This window comes from Mauremys mutica, chromosome 1, assembly GCF_020497125.1.
Source record: "Mauremys mutica isolate MM-2020 ecotype Southern chromosome 1, ASM2049712v1, whole genome shotgun sequence".
NCBI lineage: Eukaryota > Metazoa > Chordata > Testudines > Geoemydidae > Mauremys > Mauremys mutica.
In genome coordinates, this window is record NC_059072.1 from 224229731 (window position 1) to 224248616 (window position 18886).

An 18886-nucleotide genomic window follows, 5' to 3' on the forward strand; every position below is an offset into this window, starting at 1 on the left:
TCGAGGTGCACTGCATCTCCGTGAGGCTTTGAAAACTAGTTTCATCAATGACCCACAGTAATATGACATTTATGTGTATTGTTCCTTATCAAACTCTCTCCTTCATTGCATGTACTCCCCTGTAAACTACACCCCCGCTAACCACAGTGTGCTGAATGAATAAAGAGCCTTTTCTCCTCAATCCACTTATTTTTATTATGTTCACAAACACTGAGAGACAGCAAAGAAAAGTAAGATAACCTGGGGCAAAAGGGCTGATAAAATGTGGGGGAGGCAGGAGAGAAACAGTTGCACTGCAATAACAATCAAAGATGTGAGAATGGGCACTTTCTGGTCCTTGTACTCTCCTCTGGAGTTGAGTGCAAGGGATGCCGAACTTCCCTCAGCTGATTCCCCCTCCCCGTCCACCATCCTACAACATCTGGGAGAAGAGGATGTGGAGCTTAGCGACAATGGCAGCAGGTTCAGCATAGGTTGCAGCAGGACTCTAGCATCCAGTTGCCTTTCTTGAACCTCAACCAGATGCCTCAACATGTCTGTTTGCTCCCTCATAATCTGCACCATCTCATCCTGCATGTCACGCTCATGTTCCCTGCATGCTCTTTTGTCCTTGCGGTTATTGTGCAATCCTCCATGCGCTGAGCTCCATCTTGTCACTCTCGGAGGCCCGCATTAACTCATTGAACATGTCCTCCTGAGTCTTCTTTTTCCGCCTTCTAATCTGGGAAAGTCTCTGTCCCAGTGTGGAGGATGTGCCTACGGACAAGGTTTGAGCTGCAAAGAATACAAAGCATAAGGGTAGCATTGACAGTCTGGTGCAAGGTTAAATCTTTTCATAAAAGAAACAATGCACTTCCCTGTAAGCCACAACGTAAGCAGAACCACTGTCTACTGCAAGAGTGGGTTTGCTGCTACAGCCCTGGTGAGTAAGGCTACGAGGCATAGGTGAGAGGTCTTGTGATGCAACTTTTGTTAGACAGCTTTGGGATCAATGGTTCCAACCATAGCCCCCTTTCCTATAGCAACCTGGATGGTGCTTGAGGACAGGCACCAGAGTAAAGCCCTGCAAATAGTTTGATTGTTACAAAAGCGGCACCATGTTGGGGTGGAAGAGATATGAAGAGGAAGCGTTGCCTCACTCCTTTAAATGCTGGTTGCAATATGGGGTGATCCCTTCCAACCACAACCAGGGCACTCTCGGGAAAGCATAGTTTTGTGACCCAGAATTCATCAAGCAAGGGCGGATTACTTATCAAATTGCTTGCGGTTTAAGGGCTAGCATTTAAAACTGTCCCTGTTTCCCCTAGGTAACCATATGCGATATCACTTTCCTGAGGGTAACAGAGGCAGAAAGGGAGCAGATGCTGCAAGTATCTGGGTACAGACCTGGTCCTTATGCTGCAATTCTGTGTGCCACAATGATGCCAGAAGAGTTAATACTGGAGTGGCACAGGAAAGTGTCCTACCATGGTGGATGAAATAAGGTAGTCCTTCCCAGAAACCTCCTGCAAAAGATTGCAGAGTACCTCCAGGAGAGCTTCCTAGAGAGCTCCATGGAGGATTCCCAGGCCACCCCCAGGCACATAGACAGTCTTTTTCAGAGAGCACACTCTGTGTAGCTGGAGTGGCCACTGATAACCACTATCCCAATTTTCTTATTCAGATTTAACATTAAAAATAATAGCATGTAACCCCTACAGTTTGATTGAAAATGTGTACTCACCAGAGGTGCCTTCCCTGGCATCACGCTCCACCACCAACTGGTCCTGTGAGTGGATGGGCTCCAGAGTCAAAAAAAGTTCTTGGCTGTCAGGGAGAATGTATCTTCTGCTTGCCTGCCGTGCATTCTCCTCCTCCTCGTCAACAATGTCCTCCTTGTTGTTGCCTGAGGTCACCCAGGGCTCCTGAGAGGTATCCACAGAGCGTTTTGGGGCAGTGGTGGGGTCACCACCCAGAATCGCATGCAGCTCCTTATAGAAGCAGCTTGTCTGCGGCTCACAACCAGAGTGACTGTTCGCCTCCCTTGTCTTCTGGTACGCTTGCCGAAGCTCCTTTATTTTCAGGCGGCACTGCTGTGGGTCCCTGGTATAGCCCTTCTCCCCCATGCCCTGCACAATCTTGGCATAGATGTCAGTGTTTCTTCTGCTGGTTCGGAGCTCTGCCTGAACAGACTCTTCTCCCCACACAGCAATAAGATCCACCACCTCCTGTGTGCTCCATGCTTGAGCGCATTTGCGGCCTTGAACATCCATGATCAGCTGTGCTGATGAGCTCTCCACACCGATCAAACAGGAAATGAACATTCAAAAGTTCCTGGGGCTTTAACAGGTGGGCGGCTGTTTCCTGTGTACCTGGCTGAAATGCAGTGGAGTTGAAAGTCCTCGCCAGAGCGGTCACAGTGGGACACCTTCTGGAGGCTAATTCATTCAAATTATACAATGCAGTGTCTATACTATCCCAGAGTCGATGCGTGGATGTCGACTGAAGCACTATGCCTCTCGCAGGGGTGGAGTGCAGAAGTCGACTTTATAAGCCCTTTACGTCAGTGGAAGGGACTCGATAGTGTAGATTCATACGTTATTAACTCGACTTAACATGGCATATGCTGCCCTAACTTTGTAGTGTAGTGTAGACCAGGCCTTAGTTTGTATCGTCTAAACCTCCAAGCTGTCTAAGGAGAGTTTAGAGAGACAAGGTGGGTCAGATAATATCTTTTATTGGACCAACTTCTGTTGGTGAGAGAGACAAGCTTTTGAGCCACACACATGTGTTCTTCAGGAGAATTTGACAGTATAGATTTTCTATAGTAGGACTTCTTGCACTATTTGCATAGCAACATTGAAAGTAGTGGTATAGAGCAGTGGTCCCCAAACTTTTTTGCTTGTGCTCTCTGCCCCTTATCTGGTCTGTGCTCCTCCAGGAGCTGTGGTGAGGAGCCAGGGCCAGGAGCAAGGAGTGGGATGTGGCCAGGAACTGGGAGTGGGGCCGTGGTGGTGCCAGGAGCCGGGGCCGCAATCAGGAGTCCAAGGCCATGGTCAGGAGCAGAGCCGTGGCTGGTAGCGGGGCCACAGTCGGGACTGGGGCCAGAGCTGCAGCTGGGGCCGTGGCCAGAAGCGGGGCTGTAGATGGGCCCAGGGCCAGGAGAGGAGCTAGAGGCAAAGTGAGGCTGAGTGGCACTCCCACCCTGCCCCCTGTGGGGGCTGGCCTGGGCCATGCTGCACCCCCCAAAAACATTCCTCCATGTCCCCCTAGAGGGGTGCACCCCACAGTTTGGGGACCACTGGTGTAGAGCAAATGTAGCTGTCTTTACCACGAGGATATGTAAGCCACCAATGCTACATCACCACAGGTGTTTTTACCATGCCATCCAACCTAGGGTTAATAAAAATAGTGGTGACTGCTGTATGCTAGCACTTTCATTTTGCTAGCACCAGTGCTGGAGAAATTGTGCAAAGAGTCCAAGTGTAGACAAGGGGCACTACAGATGGTGGTGGACTTAACTTTGTTGTGAGAACCTTAACTCCACTTGTTGATCTAAAGACCTGACATCCAGGACAAATATTGACAGAAAAGCCTCAGTGCAGCTAGTAAGTTGATAAAAGCCTGACAAAAGCTTATAATGCCAGTGGTAAGAATATACAGATGCTTGCAGATTGTCTGGTTTCTAAACTTTTGGCATACTACACTAGCCCAGATGGATATACTTTCTGTTACATATAATAGTTAGGGTTAAAAATACAACATTAAGGTGGACAAGAAGAAAATCAGGAGATGAAAATACTTGGTTATGCTTAATTTAGTTCAGTTAATGTTGCTGTGACAGCCGTAACTTTTTGCATGTCCTCACTTTGAGTATTTTAATTTTGGACATTTATGCTGTATTAGCCCTCTTCTCTGCATTTCCCCTCCTAGGCTAAAATAACAGTATTAATAAAGACTCTTTCCCTAACCACCTTTTATATAAATCCCCCTGTGAGGCAGTGTTGTCTAGTGGCCAAGGCTCTGAACTGTAACCCAAAAGACCGTCCTTCTAATCTTGGCTCTGCTGTATGACCAGTCAAATCATTTCATCTCTCTGTGCCTCAGTTTCCCCTTCAAACTAAATGCCCAGCTGCTTTGTTCTCAAAGATTCCCAAAACCAGTGGCGGTGCTCAGCCCCAAGGTGGGAGCCAGGGCTCTGTAATGGGGAACTGTGGCCCCCAATTCCCGTGGGTGAGAGCACCGAGTATTACATGGAGCTAGGAACCGAACCTGAGGACGCGCTCGCCGCAGCTCCCCTGCTGGGCTACTGCCCGCCCTGGCCACACAACCTCCTGCACGCGCGCGCCCGGCTCCCCCGCCCCCAGCTACCTGCGGCTGCCGGGGATTGGCTGGCTCGGCCCCGCCCCCAGTTGCTGACGTGCGCTGCCTCGGTTTGACGGGCAGGTATGGCCCGGGCGCCATGTTGCGAGCGGAAGCGGGGAGTGAGCGGCGCTGAGGCAGGGTAGCTCCGCCGGGCGGGAGGCTGAGAGGAGGCGGCGGCGGCGGCCAGAGCCGGGCAGGGCCCTCCGCTGGCCGGGGCGCCGCACCGCTCCCGCACGAGGGCTCCGCGCCCTGCCCTGGTCCTGCCCCCTCGCCCCGCGGGGGCGCCTGAAAGCGGAGCGCGGCGGCGGCGGCGCCGAGCCGGGACGATGCCGCTAGCGCAGCTGGCGGACCCCTGGCAGAAGATGGCTGTGGAGAGCGCGGCCGACAGCAGCACCGAGGTACGGGGTCCCGCCGGGGGGGGCGGGGGGACCCCCCCACCGCCTCCTTCCACCGCGCTCCGGCAGCCCGAGCCCACGTTCCCCTGGGGGCGCCCTGCCCTTGAGAGCGGCCCCGGTGGGCAGCGAGCGCCAGGCGAGCCGAGGGGAAGCGGGGCTCGCGCGGCCCCCTGCCCCGCACTCCTGGCCCCGTGGGGAAGGGGCTGTAAGTAACCCCCGGCCTGCAGGACTACGGGCCGCCCCGGGCTGGGACGCGCTGTCCCGGGAGCCCCGCGTGGCCCCCCTCCCCCCACCAGGGTGGCTCTGTAACGATGGGGAGCGCGCTGGTCCCGGGGCTGGGCGAGCGAGGTGTCACGCAGCCTCCAAGTTTACGGGAAACTTCCCCTTGCGGTGTGCGCGGGCCGCTCGGCCGCGGGGGCTGCGGCGTGGGGAGCTGCCCGCTGACAATAGGTCAGGCGGAGGCCGGAGGGTGAGGGAGCCGCACGGGACTTTCCTCTCTCCCAGCAGCAACTGCTGCTGCTCGGGGCTATGCCCTGGTGTCTCGCTCCCGCCCTGGCCCGAGTGAGTCTCGGCTGCCTTGTCTGTAGTGACCGACCCCCACGCAGGGGGATCGGCCGGGACCCCACCACTTCCGGAGGAGGAGGGGGGTGTTGGCCTGCACCCTCTGGGAGGAGAATAACCTGCTTCTGCGCCGCTGAACGACTTGGCTGGTTTTGTTCCGTTCCGGTATCTGGTTACTGTCACCGCGAGTTCCCTCTTGCCGGAATGGCCCAGCCTCCTCCAGACGCACTTCCCAGCCAGCGGACACAGAGTTGAGGGAAACTAGCTCCTAATAGGGCATCTCTGTATAGCCGCATGACCCTGTGGCAGGCCAGGCAGGAGTATAAGAAGCCTGGCTTCACCTTACTTAATGTGTGTCCCCCACAACCTTGTTTTTTTTCCTCTCTTACTTCTTTGCTGTTGGAAAAGGACCCTCATCCCTCCCATCCCAAAACGTCTTTATCTAAGTAGAGCTGGGTTGTGCCTGCAGTTCTTGCTGTTTCGCAAGCAGTTAGGATACCCGGGCTGCCTCATGTTGGTAACACTTGCTGTTCGGCCAGTTTTGGGGAACATCCATGCAGTGCTGTGCAGTGTGGTTTCCTGCTGTTTGCAGTGAGGGGACAGTAGGATGTTGGTGTGGTATGACATCAGTGTCACAGTTCCATATGCATTTTTAGTTACTAGACTGAGTTGTTCCAAGTGCTGGTGAGGAGATTCAGATCCCTTTGTGTGGGGGTAGGGAGGATGATTGATTAGAGCTGTAGTCACTTCCAGTTTTCATTAAATAAAGAACTGTGTGCTAATGTGGTTTGGACACCAGGTAATAAAGGCTTTCAAAGTTGTAATAACGTTGAGAAACTTGCGTCCTGACCACCTGCCACTTAAAAGGAGACTGCAGATTAATTTGACCTCCAGTGAAGCAGTTCTGATATCGCAATCATTTAAAAATACCTACCATTCTTACAGTAGTTTTCTCACTAATCTTCAGAATGGTAGTTCTAGGTGAAATAATTTTGGAAAGGAGAATAATTACTAAGAAGAGCAATTTAACACTTGTTCTAGGAGGACAAATATTTTTCCTTCCTGAGACTTATCCAGCATGACTGAATTTTTAACATCATGCGAACAGTGTCACTTTAATTTCCTCTTCATGCTATGGATATTCTTTGTAATTAGGAAACGTAGCAGCTAAATGCTCTGAATACTTTATAAGGAAGTCAACATACTAAATTTAAAAGATGTTGTGTTGATGCATGTGTGTTACTAAATATGTAAGTTTCCATTATTCACTTGATTTCTCATTCTTCAAAATACTGTGTTTTGAGACTTTTAAAAAAAATTTTCAAAATGTATGCAGTCACTTAATAAAGAAAAGTTACGCATATAAACAAGGCTGTTCTGTGCTTATATTATCATATGATATTTAAGTTATGTAGAAACACTACAAAAATATATAACTAAACCTACCTGAAGGGTTTACAGTGTAAAATCCAATCCTAACAAATACTTATGCCCATGCTGTGCTTCACATATGGGTATAATCCCAAATTATTTCAGGTTTACTTCTTAGATAGGACACAGATAATCATTGCTGCTTTGTTAGTGAATGTTCATACTGTACAGGTACCTCTGTGTATTTTGGTTTATGTTAGTAAACATTTATTTTGGAACAGACTTAGTAGTCTAAGTTACTACAGTAGAACCTCAGAGTTACAAACGGTTTGGGAATGGAGATTGTTCGTAACTCTGAACAAAGCGTTATGGTTCTTTCAAAAGTTTACAAGTGAACATTGACTTAATACAGCTTTGAAACTTTACTATGCAGAAGAACAATGCTGTTTTTGACCATCTTAATTTAAATGTAACAAAGCATAGAAACAGTGTTTGTACCTTGTCAAATCTTTTTTTAAACTTTCCCTTTTTAGTAGTAGTTTACGTTTAACACAGTACAGTACTGTATTTTTTTTCTTTTTTTTTGTCTCTGCTGCTGCCTGAATGCATACTTCCGGTTTCAAATGAATTCTGTGGTTGACGGGTCAGTTCATATCATTGCGATATCATAACTCTGGTGGCTCTAACTCTGAGGTTCTACTGTATGAAGAAAAAGCCCAAAGCCTGTCAAAATTCGGTGGCAGTTAGGTGTCCAACTTCTGTTATCTCCTTTGGCCGGATCACAAAAGAAGAAAATAGAGTTGAATAGAAAGGTTGTTTGCCTGAAAGCTGTCTCTTTAAAAATAGTCAGTTTTTAGATCAAGTACCTAAACAAATCGCTTAAATACTTAACCATATATTTAATTTACACAAGTTAGCCTTATTAGCAGCACTGCAATCTCTTGACTACAGTCACATCCCTATGGGAGGTCTCTGTGTCTTCATGGAGTCCTTTTATGACTTCTTCTCCATAGCTATACGTTGGCTGTCATCTGCTGCTTTTGTAAATCATGTACATTTACTATGTTTGCCATAGATATTCACTAAGGACTTGTCCACACTGTGATGCTGCAGTGCAGACCATGAAGGTATGAACTGCAGAGTGCACCACAGTTTTACCATGTAACAGCCCCATGTGGATGCAACTGGTGCGAACTGAAAGGTATATAGTTTGCATTAACATAGTCCTCTTTCAAACAGTTAGGTCGCAACACTGTGTTCTGCAGTTCGCACATCTGTACTCCACACTGTGAGGCAGTATAGACATAGCCTTACTACTTAATGCAGCCCTAAGGAAATCATAAGTTGTTGTAGCAAACCTTGTTTTTACTTCAAGTTATACCAATGTTGGGGGTTGATAGATATTTTTTCTGTGAGGGAAATGAAGTGCCAAGCAAACTGGTAAAAACATAAATCCATACAATTATTAAAGTTGAACAAGAGGGCATTTGATTCACTGTATGTTTCTACAGTACCCAAAAAAACAGAGAAATCCTGAATGAGCTCTCAGGGCATTAGTGTAATGTAAAGCATTTTGGACTAGTTTGTGTTAATGATGTTACATAAAAGAAAGTTATATTATATATAGTGCTTGAGGGAATATCCAAAGTGTAAATCAAGCTCTAGTAAAGCCAGTGGAACTATACTGATTTACATCAGATTAGGTTCTTGCCCTACATCCTTAATCAGCATCTATGTCCCATGCTGAGTATATACTGTATGTTATGTAACCATGCACAAGACATGTTGGCCAAGAGTTTCAAATATTGAAGTCTTTTAATGTTAGGCTCCTAAATTTATATTTAAGCACCTGAACAAGCAGCCTGTTTTTTCAAAAGTGTTGCACTTCCATGGACTCCCATTAAAATTGGGCAATGGGTTTAGGAGCCTAACTTTCAGCACTTAGTTTTGAAAGTCTTGCCCATCACAAGTAGAGATTGTTTAAAAGCAAGATATTTTATACTCATTCTTTCACTTACCTGCTGAATTCAGGATTATCTTGTTCTTGTGGCAGTCAGTGGGACATTACTACTACTTAAATGACTGGGATGAAGAGGAATGTCAGTGAGTGATGTTGATGCATAAAAACATATCTAACAAGGGGCGGCATTGGTACTTATGACCCCATTCTTGCTAATACTTACACACATGCATAACTTTTAAGTACAGGAGTAGTTGACCCAAAGTCGAAAGTTAAGTGAATGCATAAGTGTTGGCAAGATTGCACCTGTTCTTTGCCACCTGCAGTCATAATGTTCCAGTTGTGATTACCGTACTTCTGTACTTATTTTGTATATCAGCCCTTGGAATATGACATACTTCTGGGGAATAAGCCACAAGAACAAATAACACATTTGCAACAATCCTTTACATAATAAAAACAGTGAAGGAAGTACTGAAAACATAAGCATGGTTGTCTAAACAGAATGTATCAATGGATATTGAAAGTTACTCAACTCTTTACCACCACTCCATTGTACTGAAGAATTTAATCACAAAAGAGTTCTTTATCACTTCTTCTAAAGTATTTATCTATTCTAATGCAATATTGCTTGGCGTTTGCTTACTTTTGTAATTTTTTGACAAATGAAATTTTTTAGTGTAGTTTTATTATAATAAAGCATTCTCATCTGATTCTTATCCACAATATGTAATACACCTTGTATTTCAAAGACTACTGTACAGGAGAGGCTCATGGATTTTCATGATTACATCAGTAAAACATGTCATATCCATGTGAATGACACATACGAAACCTGCCGTCCTTTTAGTACTTACTGCCAGTGATTTCATATTGGTAGCTCTAAACTTGTGACTGTTTTGCTGCCCTAGGGCGCAAGTAACATTTCTCATCACAGCTACGTACCTAAGAGACTAGAACTGGGAGTCCATGCGGGAGTGGAAGGCAGATTGAATGGGGAACTGGGACTGGCTGGAAAAGGAGACTGTAACTGACTAAATGAGAAAGGAAATGGGATGAGGAGCTTTGGGTGGTGAAGAGACAGGAGGGGGGACAGAGACTGTGAGAAGGGATTGGGGGGGAAAACAGGCAGAATAATCTGTACCCACTATAGAACACTTCTCTCCAGAGCCGGGAATGGGACCCAAGACTCCTGAGTCTCACCATTCCCTCTACTGTCAGCAATTGTGTGAAGCCCACTGGCTTCCGTGCCACCACCCCCATCACACTGGATTGCATTTCTTAGTTCTTGTTTCAGTGTCCCTTTCAGAGATGAAAAATTATAGTCCTGAGATTTGCTGTATCCCTGGGCTAGTGACAAAATTATAATGTTCAACTGAGGAGTTAGTGACATATTTGCATGCTGTTTAAAACTACAAACAATATACTACTGAAGTCTGAGAGTCTCTGCTTTCCAATAGTGTGCAGCATTATTTTTTGTTCTTAGTGGACTATAAAGCTACATTATTCTGATTGTTATCTCATATGGGCTAGGATGAATACATAGCTTTCCTAACAGTAGCTCTAGAGACTGTCCAATTTGGCCAATGTACATGGCAGAGGGGTATTGCTGGCACACGATGGCATATACACCTCTACCCCAATATAACATTGTCCTCAGGAGCCAAAAAATCTTACCACATTATAGGTGAAACAGTGTTATATCGAACTTGCTTTGATCCACTAGAGCGCACAGCCCCTTCCCCCCCCCCACCCCTAAAGCGCTGCTTTACTGCGTTATATCCGAATTTGTGCAGGTGAACGAGCCCCTGATGGTATGGCTGATGTGGTTAGGTCCTATGATTTTCTCCCTCGAATAGATATGCGGACAGATTGGCAACAGGGTTTGTTGCAGGGATTGGTTCCTGGGTTAGTATTTTTGTTGTGTGGTGTGTAGTTGCTGGTGAGTATTTGCTTCAGGTTGAGGGGCTGTCCGTAAGCGAGGACTGGCCTGTCTCCCAAGGCCTGTGAGAGTGAGGGATCGTCCTTCAGGATAGGTTGTAGATTCTTGACCATGCGCTGGAGAGGTTTTAGTTGGGGGCTATAGGTGACGGCTAGGGACATTCCGTTACTTTCTTTGTTGAGCCCGTCCTGTAGTAGATGACTTCTGGGTACTCTTCTGGCTCTGTCAATCTGTTTCTTCACTTCACCAGGTGGGTATTGTAGTTTAAAGACTGTAATAAAGTCACTCCTTAAGCTTTTCTTTAAGATCAATAGATTGAGCTCCTTTAGTCGATCACTATAAGGCATGTTTTCTAATCTTTTAATCATTCTCATGGTTCTTCTGTGAACACTGTCCAGTTTATCAGCATCCTTCTTAAATTATGGCTACAGAACTGGACACAGTATTCCAGCAGCAGTAGCACCAGTGCCAAATACAGAGATGAAATAACCTCTCTGCTCCTACTCAAGATTTCCCTATTTGTGGATCCCAGGATCACATTAGCTCTTCTGGCCTCAATGTCGCACTGAGAGCTCATGTTCAGCTAATTATTCACTCCCCTCTGCCCCACAATTCTTTTTCAGAGTCACTGCTGACTTAGTGACCTGTCCTCTTCATTATTTACCTTTCCCCCAATTTTTGTGTCATCTGCCAGCTTTATTAGTGATATTATATTTTCTCCCGGGTAATTGATAAAAATGTTAACTAGCATACGGCCAAGAACCAACCTCTGCAGGACCCCACTAGAAACACAGCCACTCGGTGACTCCCTGGTTATAGTTACATTTTTAGGCCAGTTAGCCAGCTTTTAGTCTCTTTAGTGTGTGCTGTTAATTTTATGTTTTAGTTTTTTAAATCAAAATAAGGTAATAAAAAGACCATACATTTCAGTCATTCTGTGTCCTAGCAGGTCAGCAAGGAGACAAACCTCTTCTTTGACCTATATTCTCTTTCTCTAGGCGCTTGCACCAGATAGGCTTTGTGGAAACTGCAAACAAAGGTAAAATATTTCCCATCAAGCCTGGTGTGAGGGATGAGCCTTACCTAGAAGTTCTTATTAACAAAAAGGCAATATGGTAATCCCTGCCCCAGAACGTTTTTCTCTCTAGGTCAAACCTGTCTCTTGGCATCTTAATCTAGGCTGGCACCATATACCATGGCTTGCTCATGCTCTGGCCAGGGAATGGAAGGAGGGAGAACATAGTTTAAAGGACTGAATTAGCAAATGACTATAATTATAATGAGAACATGACTAAAAGAGCTCCCCACTCATCTTGATTTTTAGGAGCTCTCCCTTTCAAGAACTGTAAATGATCAGCTTTTCAAAATCCATGCGATGGGCTGAGCTTCTCAGGGGTGTCCTTTTATTCCTCACCCTTTTTCAGCTCTTCTGTGAGACACTATTTTGATTTCCTGAGAAGAGAGCATCCCCAAAAAACTTTAAAAATCATGCTTGCCTCCTAGCACTTAATCCTTCACCTCTTCATACAAACAGTAAAAACCTCAGCAAAGATTGTCATTGAGTTTTAATCAGCTATTTAAACAGGTCAAGTTTTGCAGTATATGGGAAGCAGACACAGTCTCAGCAGTTTGTCCACAGAGGTTAATCAGATAATTGTGAAGATGCTCATTTCCTATGTTGGATACCCACCGTTGTAAGCCGTGTGCTTTGTCAGTTTACTTACTGCTGTTAATGTTTTTAAAAGCTTTACAATTGTGTGTGTTACTTTGCAATAATATGGTCCATAGAGACAACAACCCCCCCCCCCACAATTATTCAAACTGCCTTTAAGTTTCTGTTTTCTAATAGATTATTGAATTGAATTGGGACAAAATACATGGTTTTACAAAAGGTAGATCGTGCCAAACCAACCTGATCTCCTTCTTTGAGAGAGTAACAGATTTTTTAGACAAAGGAAATGCAGTGGATCTAATTTACTTCGATTTCAGTAAGGCATTTGCTACGGTTCCACATGGGGAATTATTAGCTAAATTGGAAAAGATGGGGATCAATATGAAAATTGAAAGGTGGATAAGGAACTGGTTAAAGGGGAGACTATGATGGGTCGTACTGAAAGGTGAACTGTGAGGCTGGAGGGAGGTTATTAGTGGAGTTCCTCAGGGATCGGTTTTGAGACCAGTCTTATTTAATCTTTTTATTACTGACCTTGGCACAAAAAGTGGGAATGTGCTAATAAAGTTTGCAAATGATACGAAGCTGGGAGGTATTGCCAATACAAAAAAGGACCGGGGTGTCATACAAGAAGATCTGGATGACCTTGTAAACTGGAGTAATAGGATGAAATTTAATAGTGAAAAGTGCAAGATTATGCATTTAGGGATTAATAACAAGAATTTTTGTTATAAACTGGGGAGGCATCAGTTGGAAGTAACAGAGGAGGAGAAGGAACTCAGAGTATTGGTTGATCACAGGATGACTATGAGCCGCCAATGTGATATGGCTGTGAAAAAAGCTAATGCAGTCTTGGGGTGCATCAGGTGAGGTATTTCCTGTAGAGATAAGGCGGTGTTAGTACTATTATACAAGGCACTGGTGAGACCTCATCTGGAATATTGTGTGCAGTTCTGGTCTCCCATGTTTAAGAAGGATGAATTCAAACTGGAACAGGTACAGAGAAGGGCTACTAGGATGATACGAGTTTTAAAACCTGTCTTATGAAAGGAGACTCAAAAAGCTTGGCTTGTTTAGCCTAACCAAAAGAAGGCTGAAGGGAGATATGATTGCTCTCTACAAATATATCAGAGGAATAAATACCAGGGAGGGAAAGAAATTATTTAAGATCAGTACCAATGTGGACACAAGAACAAATGGATACAAACTGGCCATCAGGACGTTTAGACTTGAAATTAGACAAAGGTTTCTAACCATCAGAGGAGTGAAGTTCTGGAACAGCCTTCCAAGGGGAGTAGTGGGGGCAAAAGACATATCTAGCTTCAAGACAAAGCTTGATAAGTTTATGAAGGGGATGGTATGGTGGGATAGCCTAATTTTGGCAATTAATTGGTCTTTGACTATTAGCGGTAAATATGCCCAATGGTCTGTGATGGGATGTTAGATGTGGTGGGATTTGAGTTACTATAGAGAATTCTTTCCTGGGTATCTGGCTGGTGACTCTTGCCCACATGCTCAGGGTTTAGCTGATCACCATATTTGAGGTCGGGAAGGAATTTTCCTCCAGGGCAGATTGGCAGAGGCCCTGGGGGTTTTTTGCCTTCCTCTGCAGCATGGGGCACGGGTCACTTGCTGGAGGATTCTCTGCACCTTGAGGTCTTTAAACCACGATTTGAGGACTTCAGTAACTCAGACATAGGTTAGGGCTTTGATACAGGAGTGGGTGGGTGAGAGTCTGTGGGCTGCGATATGCAGGAGGTCAGACTAGACTATCATAATGGTCCCTTCTGACCTTAAAGTCTGTGATTCTATGACTTGTAGATAATTATCAAGCAGTTTGATCAAATGAATATTAATTTACCAGCAGAGTATCTCAGATAATTACCCCATATCATCTTGGTCAGATAATTGCTTAACATAACTGGAGAAGGGCTCCTAGGAAACAGCGAATACACTGACATTCTCTGAATACATTGATGAAATCTGTGGGTATCTACCAGGTCTGCTGTACCCATTTCATAGAGTCCACACAGCTTCATGTTCTGACATTCCACATCCTTGTTGAGAACGGCATAAATCTAACCTATTGTGTCTGTCTTTGTGCCAAAGTTATGTAGTGGGAAACTTAAGAGAATAGAGGGTCATCTGAGACTCAAAGACCCGTTATGTTTGGCATAATCAAATACTAGAATCCAGAAGGGAAACTTCATAAGAGGCAGATTGTCCTCACAACACACATTTCATCCAGAGTAATGCTTGAAAGAACTACTAAACAGCTTGCTAGTTGAGGGAACATACGAATGGCCAGACCAAAGTGGTCAGACCAAAGGTCCATCAAGCCCAATATCTTCTCTTCCGACCGTGGCCCATGCCATGTGGTTCAGAGGGAATGAACAAAACAGGTAATCATCAAGTGATCCATCCGCTGTCGCCCATTCCTAGCTTCTGGCAAACAGAGGCTAGAGACACAATTCCTGCCCATCCTGGCTAATAGCCGTTGAAGGACCTATCCTGCATGAATTTCTTTTTGGAACCCTGTTATAGTCTTGGCCTTCTGTTATAGCCTTTGCCTTCACAATATCCTTTGGCAAGGAGTACCACAAATTGACACTGCATTGTGTGAAGAAATACTTCCTTTTGTTTGTTTTAAACCTGCTGCCTATTAATTTTGTTTGGTGACCCCTAGTTCTTGTGTTATGAATAAAGGACTATATCTAATGGCCAGAAAAAGTTCTAGACAAATAAGGCAAAGGATCCATCAGTAAGTTTGGCATCATAATCCTAATGGTAAACTTAGCCCTGAAAAACAGAACAGTGAGAACTGGAATTTCTAGTAGATGGCAGTCGGTGGATCCTGCTTGATAGCTTGTATCTTCAGCCTTTGAGTGGCATAGATGTCTGTCAAAGTTTGAAGCATCTCTCTAGCCCCGCTGTCATTTTCCCTTTTCAGAACCTCCTGCAGCAGTGAAAGGAAAGGTCTCCTCAATTCCTTAACCCCCTCCAAAGCATCCTGGCAGCTGTGTGGCATTGGGGAAAGGAAGGAGATCTCTGCCACTTCATTCTTCACCTTTTTTTTTTTTTTTTTTTTGAAGGAAGAGGAGTTATCACACTTTAACTCCAATACCTGCTTCTGCTTTGGGCTTTCTCCAGCAGCATAAAATAACATGTTTTTGATGGTTTTGCAGCTGGTCAAAGAGTTCTGAACAACAGAATCATTTTTAGTTTCAATCTATTGCTGCTTCATAAGTAACAGAGACACTAGAGCTGTCTACAAGAGAACTGAAAATAATGAATCAACCCCTTTCTAACTATGTCCAGTGACCAAGATGAGCAGCAGTATAATGAAAACTGTGTTGCACTTAATATAAAGAGAGATAAATTGGTTGCATATGCTCTTGAAAGTGTGAAGTGTTAATAAGCAGGACCATGACCTTCAAGCCTGACCATAATTTGTCCCATTAAAAAAAAAAAAAACACATGAATTTATCCATTCCTGCTTGTGGTTTTTTATTACTACAATCTAAACTGCAACAATAATTGTTATTTTGTGGAATCTTTGACAGTGATGATAATGGTTTGATACATGTGGTTGGTCTTGGGAAAAGGAGTTTTATTTCTGCTGAATAACTCCCATTGTGGGACTCATTTGGACTAGTGGTATACTATATGGGGACTGAAGTTTGGGTGTTGCTCTGTGCTATTCACAATATGCTTACCTTTTGCAAGGGGGATCACCTTGTATCACACAGTTGAACTTTTCTGTGTTTTAGGGACTAACATACTCATAATGCTATAGTGATGGGAGTCATGTAAGCACCCAAAGAAATGTTTTTCTACTTTTTAACTGAATTCAACCGGTTTAATAACTTGCTATTTGCTATGTTTATTGTAGAATGGGCAGCAAATTATGGATGAACCTATGGGAGAAGAAGACATTAATCAGCAAACTGTAAGTAAAATATTTCAAATGTAAGCATGTATAGCTTTATTTTGTGGTACATTGTTATAGGTCACTCAAAGACTAAGGTCTGGCTATAACTCTCATTGTTTAAGCCCTGTATTCATTAGACCTAAATTGTTTGTCATGGATCTATATTTTTGAGGAAAAGCTCTCTTCATCGCTGACCCACTGGTTCAGTACAGTATCCCTTGTGTTTATTTAGTACTAAATTCAGCTTGTTGTACAGTGCTCACTATATTTTTAGCGTGATGCAGGTTTCTCTGTGAAAGGCACAAAGCTGTATCTTGTAAAAGTCAGGGGAAAACCAGTTGCTCTGACAACTGGGAAGGGCACAGATGTGGCATTTGGTACTAGGTGGCTTTTGGTAATAGGGAAGGGATGCATTTCTTTCCCCCCCCTTTTGGACAGAGGCAAAGGTGATGTTGACTTTAGAAAGGGAGATAGAATTCAGGAATTCACCTGTCACCCGAGAAATTCTGAAAACTATCCACCATACATTACTCATTATACCCAGTGTCAGTGAATCAAGCACAACAGCTGTTTTCTGCTAAAATGATTATCAGTGCAGTAGTTAAGAATGTTGATGGTGTCAGAGAATGACATTGAGCTAGTAGGCGCTCTGCAGATTACAGCATCAGTTAATATCCAGTTTGCGAACAAAAAATTCAAGTGATGGTCCACACAAATTCCACTGATGTACATGTGCATGTGAGATCAGATTATTTTTGGCTAGAAGTGACTATCAGGCCTTGTCTGCATTCTAAGTGCATTTGCAGCCCCACCTGGGGGCATAAAAGATAGAGCAGGCCCAGCCAACCCTCAGTTCTTACTGCCTTGGCTGTGAGATCAAACCATTGGCCATGTTCCCTTACCGTGTGCACCATGCCAATTAGGTTATCTTAGTTATTAGTTGTATTGGTATTAGTTAACATAATTAAGTTTCCTTTTGTCCATTGGCCTGTACAACCTTTTTATTTATTTAGCATATTTAGACAATAAGTTTCTGTTAGCCTAGCCACCCTCTCCCTCCATCATTCAGGGGCACTGGGATCATGGCAGAAGCCAAGAAACCAGGATTTAAGACATCTCTCATGTGACGTTTCCTTACGCATCAAAAATGGTCACTCTTAGTGCCTGATATGTTGTGGGGAAAGACACATTCTTGAATGTTGTTCTGTGTGGTGGTCTTTCTCCAAGCCCACCCAGAGAACAAGGGCGATGAGGCTGAAACTTTTCCTCCTGGAGCAGTCAATGCAAGCTGCAAAGTAATGGAGATTTTTGGAGAGCCTCAACATGCAAGTTAGTTGGTCTGTCTGTGACCTGGTGAGCTGTGACACTCCCAAGCTTCTGGACTGCTTCGTCTCAGAGGCCTCATTCATTTACCACTATGTCGGTATCAACATTTGTCAGAGGCAGAAAGGAGCACTGCTCCAAAGGCATGCTTATACTTAGGTTGCCTTCCATGGCATTTAGCAAGAGGCAGAAGAGTCACCTTGACTTGTGCAAACTCAGTGAAAGGTCTTAAGTTTGAGAAGCCCCATACATATACTCTGTTACTGACATTTAAAGTAGCTCACTCAGTACTCTCTTCATCTAAGGACAGTGCTGCCCATGGTATCAGCCCCTCAGCACCAACCCCAGCACCAATGACCTTGGTACCTGGTGCCTTTGCACCAACTGCATCCTCAGCGTTAACTAACCTTGGTACTAACTAGCTTTACGGTACAGTAACTCCTCACTTAAAGTCATCCCAATTAACGTTGTTTTGTTCCTGATCAATTAGAGAACATGCTTGTTTAAAGTTGTGCAATGCTCCCTTATAAGGTTGTTTGGCAGCCAGCTACTTTGTCCGCTGCTTGCAGAAAGAGCATCCCGTTGAAGCTAGCTGGTGGGGGTTTGGAACCAGGGTGGACTGGCAGCCTCCCTATCACCTCTCCGTTCCCCTAAGTTCTCTATGTGGCAGCTGCCCAGCAGGCTATCAGTTGCCTGGCAGTTCAGCTGTCCCTCTCCCCACTGCCATGAGCTTCTCCTGGGATCTTCCTGCTTGCTGTGCAAGGGGTGGGAGGGGCAGGGAAGAGGGGTGCTAATGTCAGGGTGTCCCCCCCTGCCCCTGAGCCCCACTCCTGCACCCCATCTCCACAGAGCGGGGGAGCGGGACAGAACAGGACTCAGGACAGAGGGAGTTTGGTGACAGCAGCTGCTGGCTCAACTTGCTGATCTAATTAAAAAGGCAATGTACTTAGAGTGGGGTCAGCGTACTTAAAGGGGCAATGCGTGTGTCTCTCTCACACAAGGTGTGTGTCTCTGTCTCTCTCCGCCATGCTGTCTTGCCTTCCTCCATTCGTGCTGCCTTGTAGAGTGAGAGACTACATTAAGAACAATGTGTTAACCCTTGAGGGTTCAGCTGAGTGCTAGTTCATCATTTAGCAGTAAAGCATTTCCTGGTAAATATCCCACCCTCTGACTTCACCACCTCAACCAAGCTTCACAATCATCATTTCTGTGTACAGTATTAAATTGTTTAAAACTTATACTCTGTGTGTGTGTGTGTACACACACACACACACACACACACACACACACACACACACACACACACACACACGTTATCAGGGAGCATTTCGCCAGAGAAAAGAACCTAACCCTCCAAATTACATTAATGCTTATGGGGAAATTGGAT

General features: G+C 44.9%; 2 protein-coding genes across 3 annotated transcripts in view; one reads left to right on the forward strand and one right to left on the reverse strand.

Annotated features, from left to right (window-relative positions):
* Positions 1 to 245: 245 nt before the first annotated feature.
* On the reverse strand, positions 246 to 5487 carry LOC123368445 (zinc finger and SCAN domain-containing protein 29-like). The gene is made up of 3 exons (XM_045013266.1): positions 5420 to 5487; positions 1724 to 2671; positions 246 to 774 (listed from the first exon to the last, which is right to left on the reverse strand). Exons 2-3 carry the CDS (start codon positions 2301 to 2303, stop codon positions 617 to 619), a joined length of 738 nt encoding a protein of 245 aa, XP_044869201.1. The 5' UTR covers positions 2304 to 2671; positions 5420 to 5487; the 3' UTR covers positions 246 to 616.
* Positions 4429 to 18886, forward strand: part of RPS6KA3 (ribosomal protein S6 kinase A3) — a 139381-nt gene continuing 124923 nt past the window's right edge. For both annotated transcript variants that reach the window (XM_045013097.1, XM_045013154.1), the window contains exons 1-2: positions 4429 to 4742; positions 16138 to 16194. In XM_045013097.1, coding sequence (XP_044869032.1) covers positions 4671 to 4742; positions 16138 to 16194 — 129 coding nt within the window. In that variant the 5' untranslated portion in view covers positions 4429 to 4670. The remainder of the gene's footprint in view (positions 4743 to 16137; positions 16195 to 18886) is intronic.

What these genes read in the sequence shown, in the direction of transcription:
- LOC123368445 (XM_045013266.1), bottom strand. Translation starts at nt 2,303, where the DNA reads ATGTTCATTTCCTGTTTGATCGGTGTGGAGAGCTCATCAGCACAGCTG. An exon ending in TGCCAGGGAAGGCACCTCTG is followed by an intron (nt 775 to 1,723) that starts GTGAGTACACAT and finishes TATTCTTTGCAG; the next exon opens with CTCAAACCTTGTCCGTAGGC.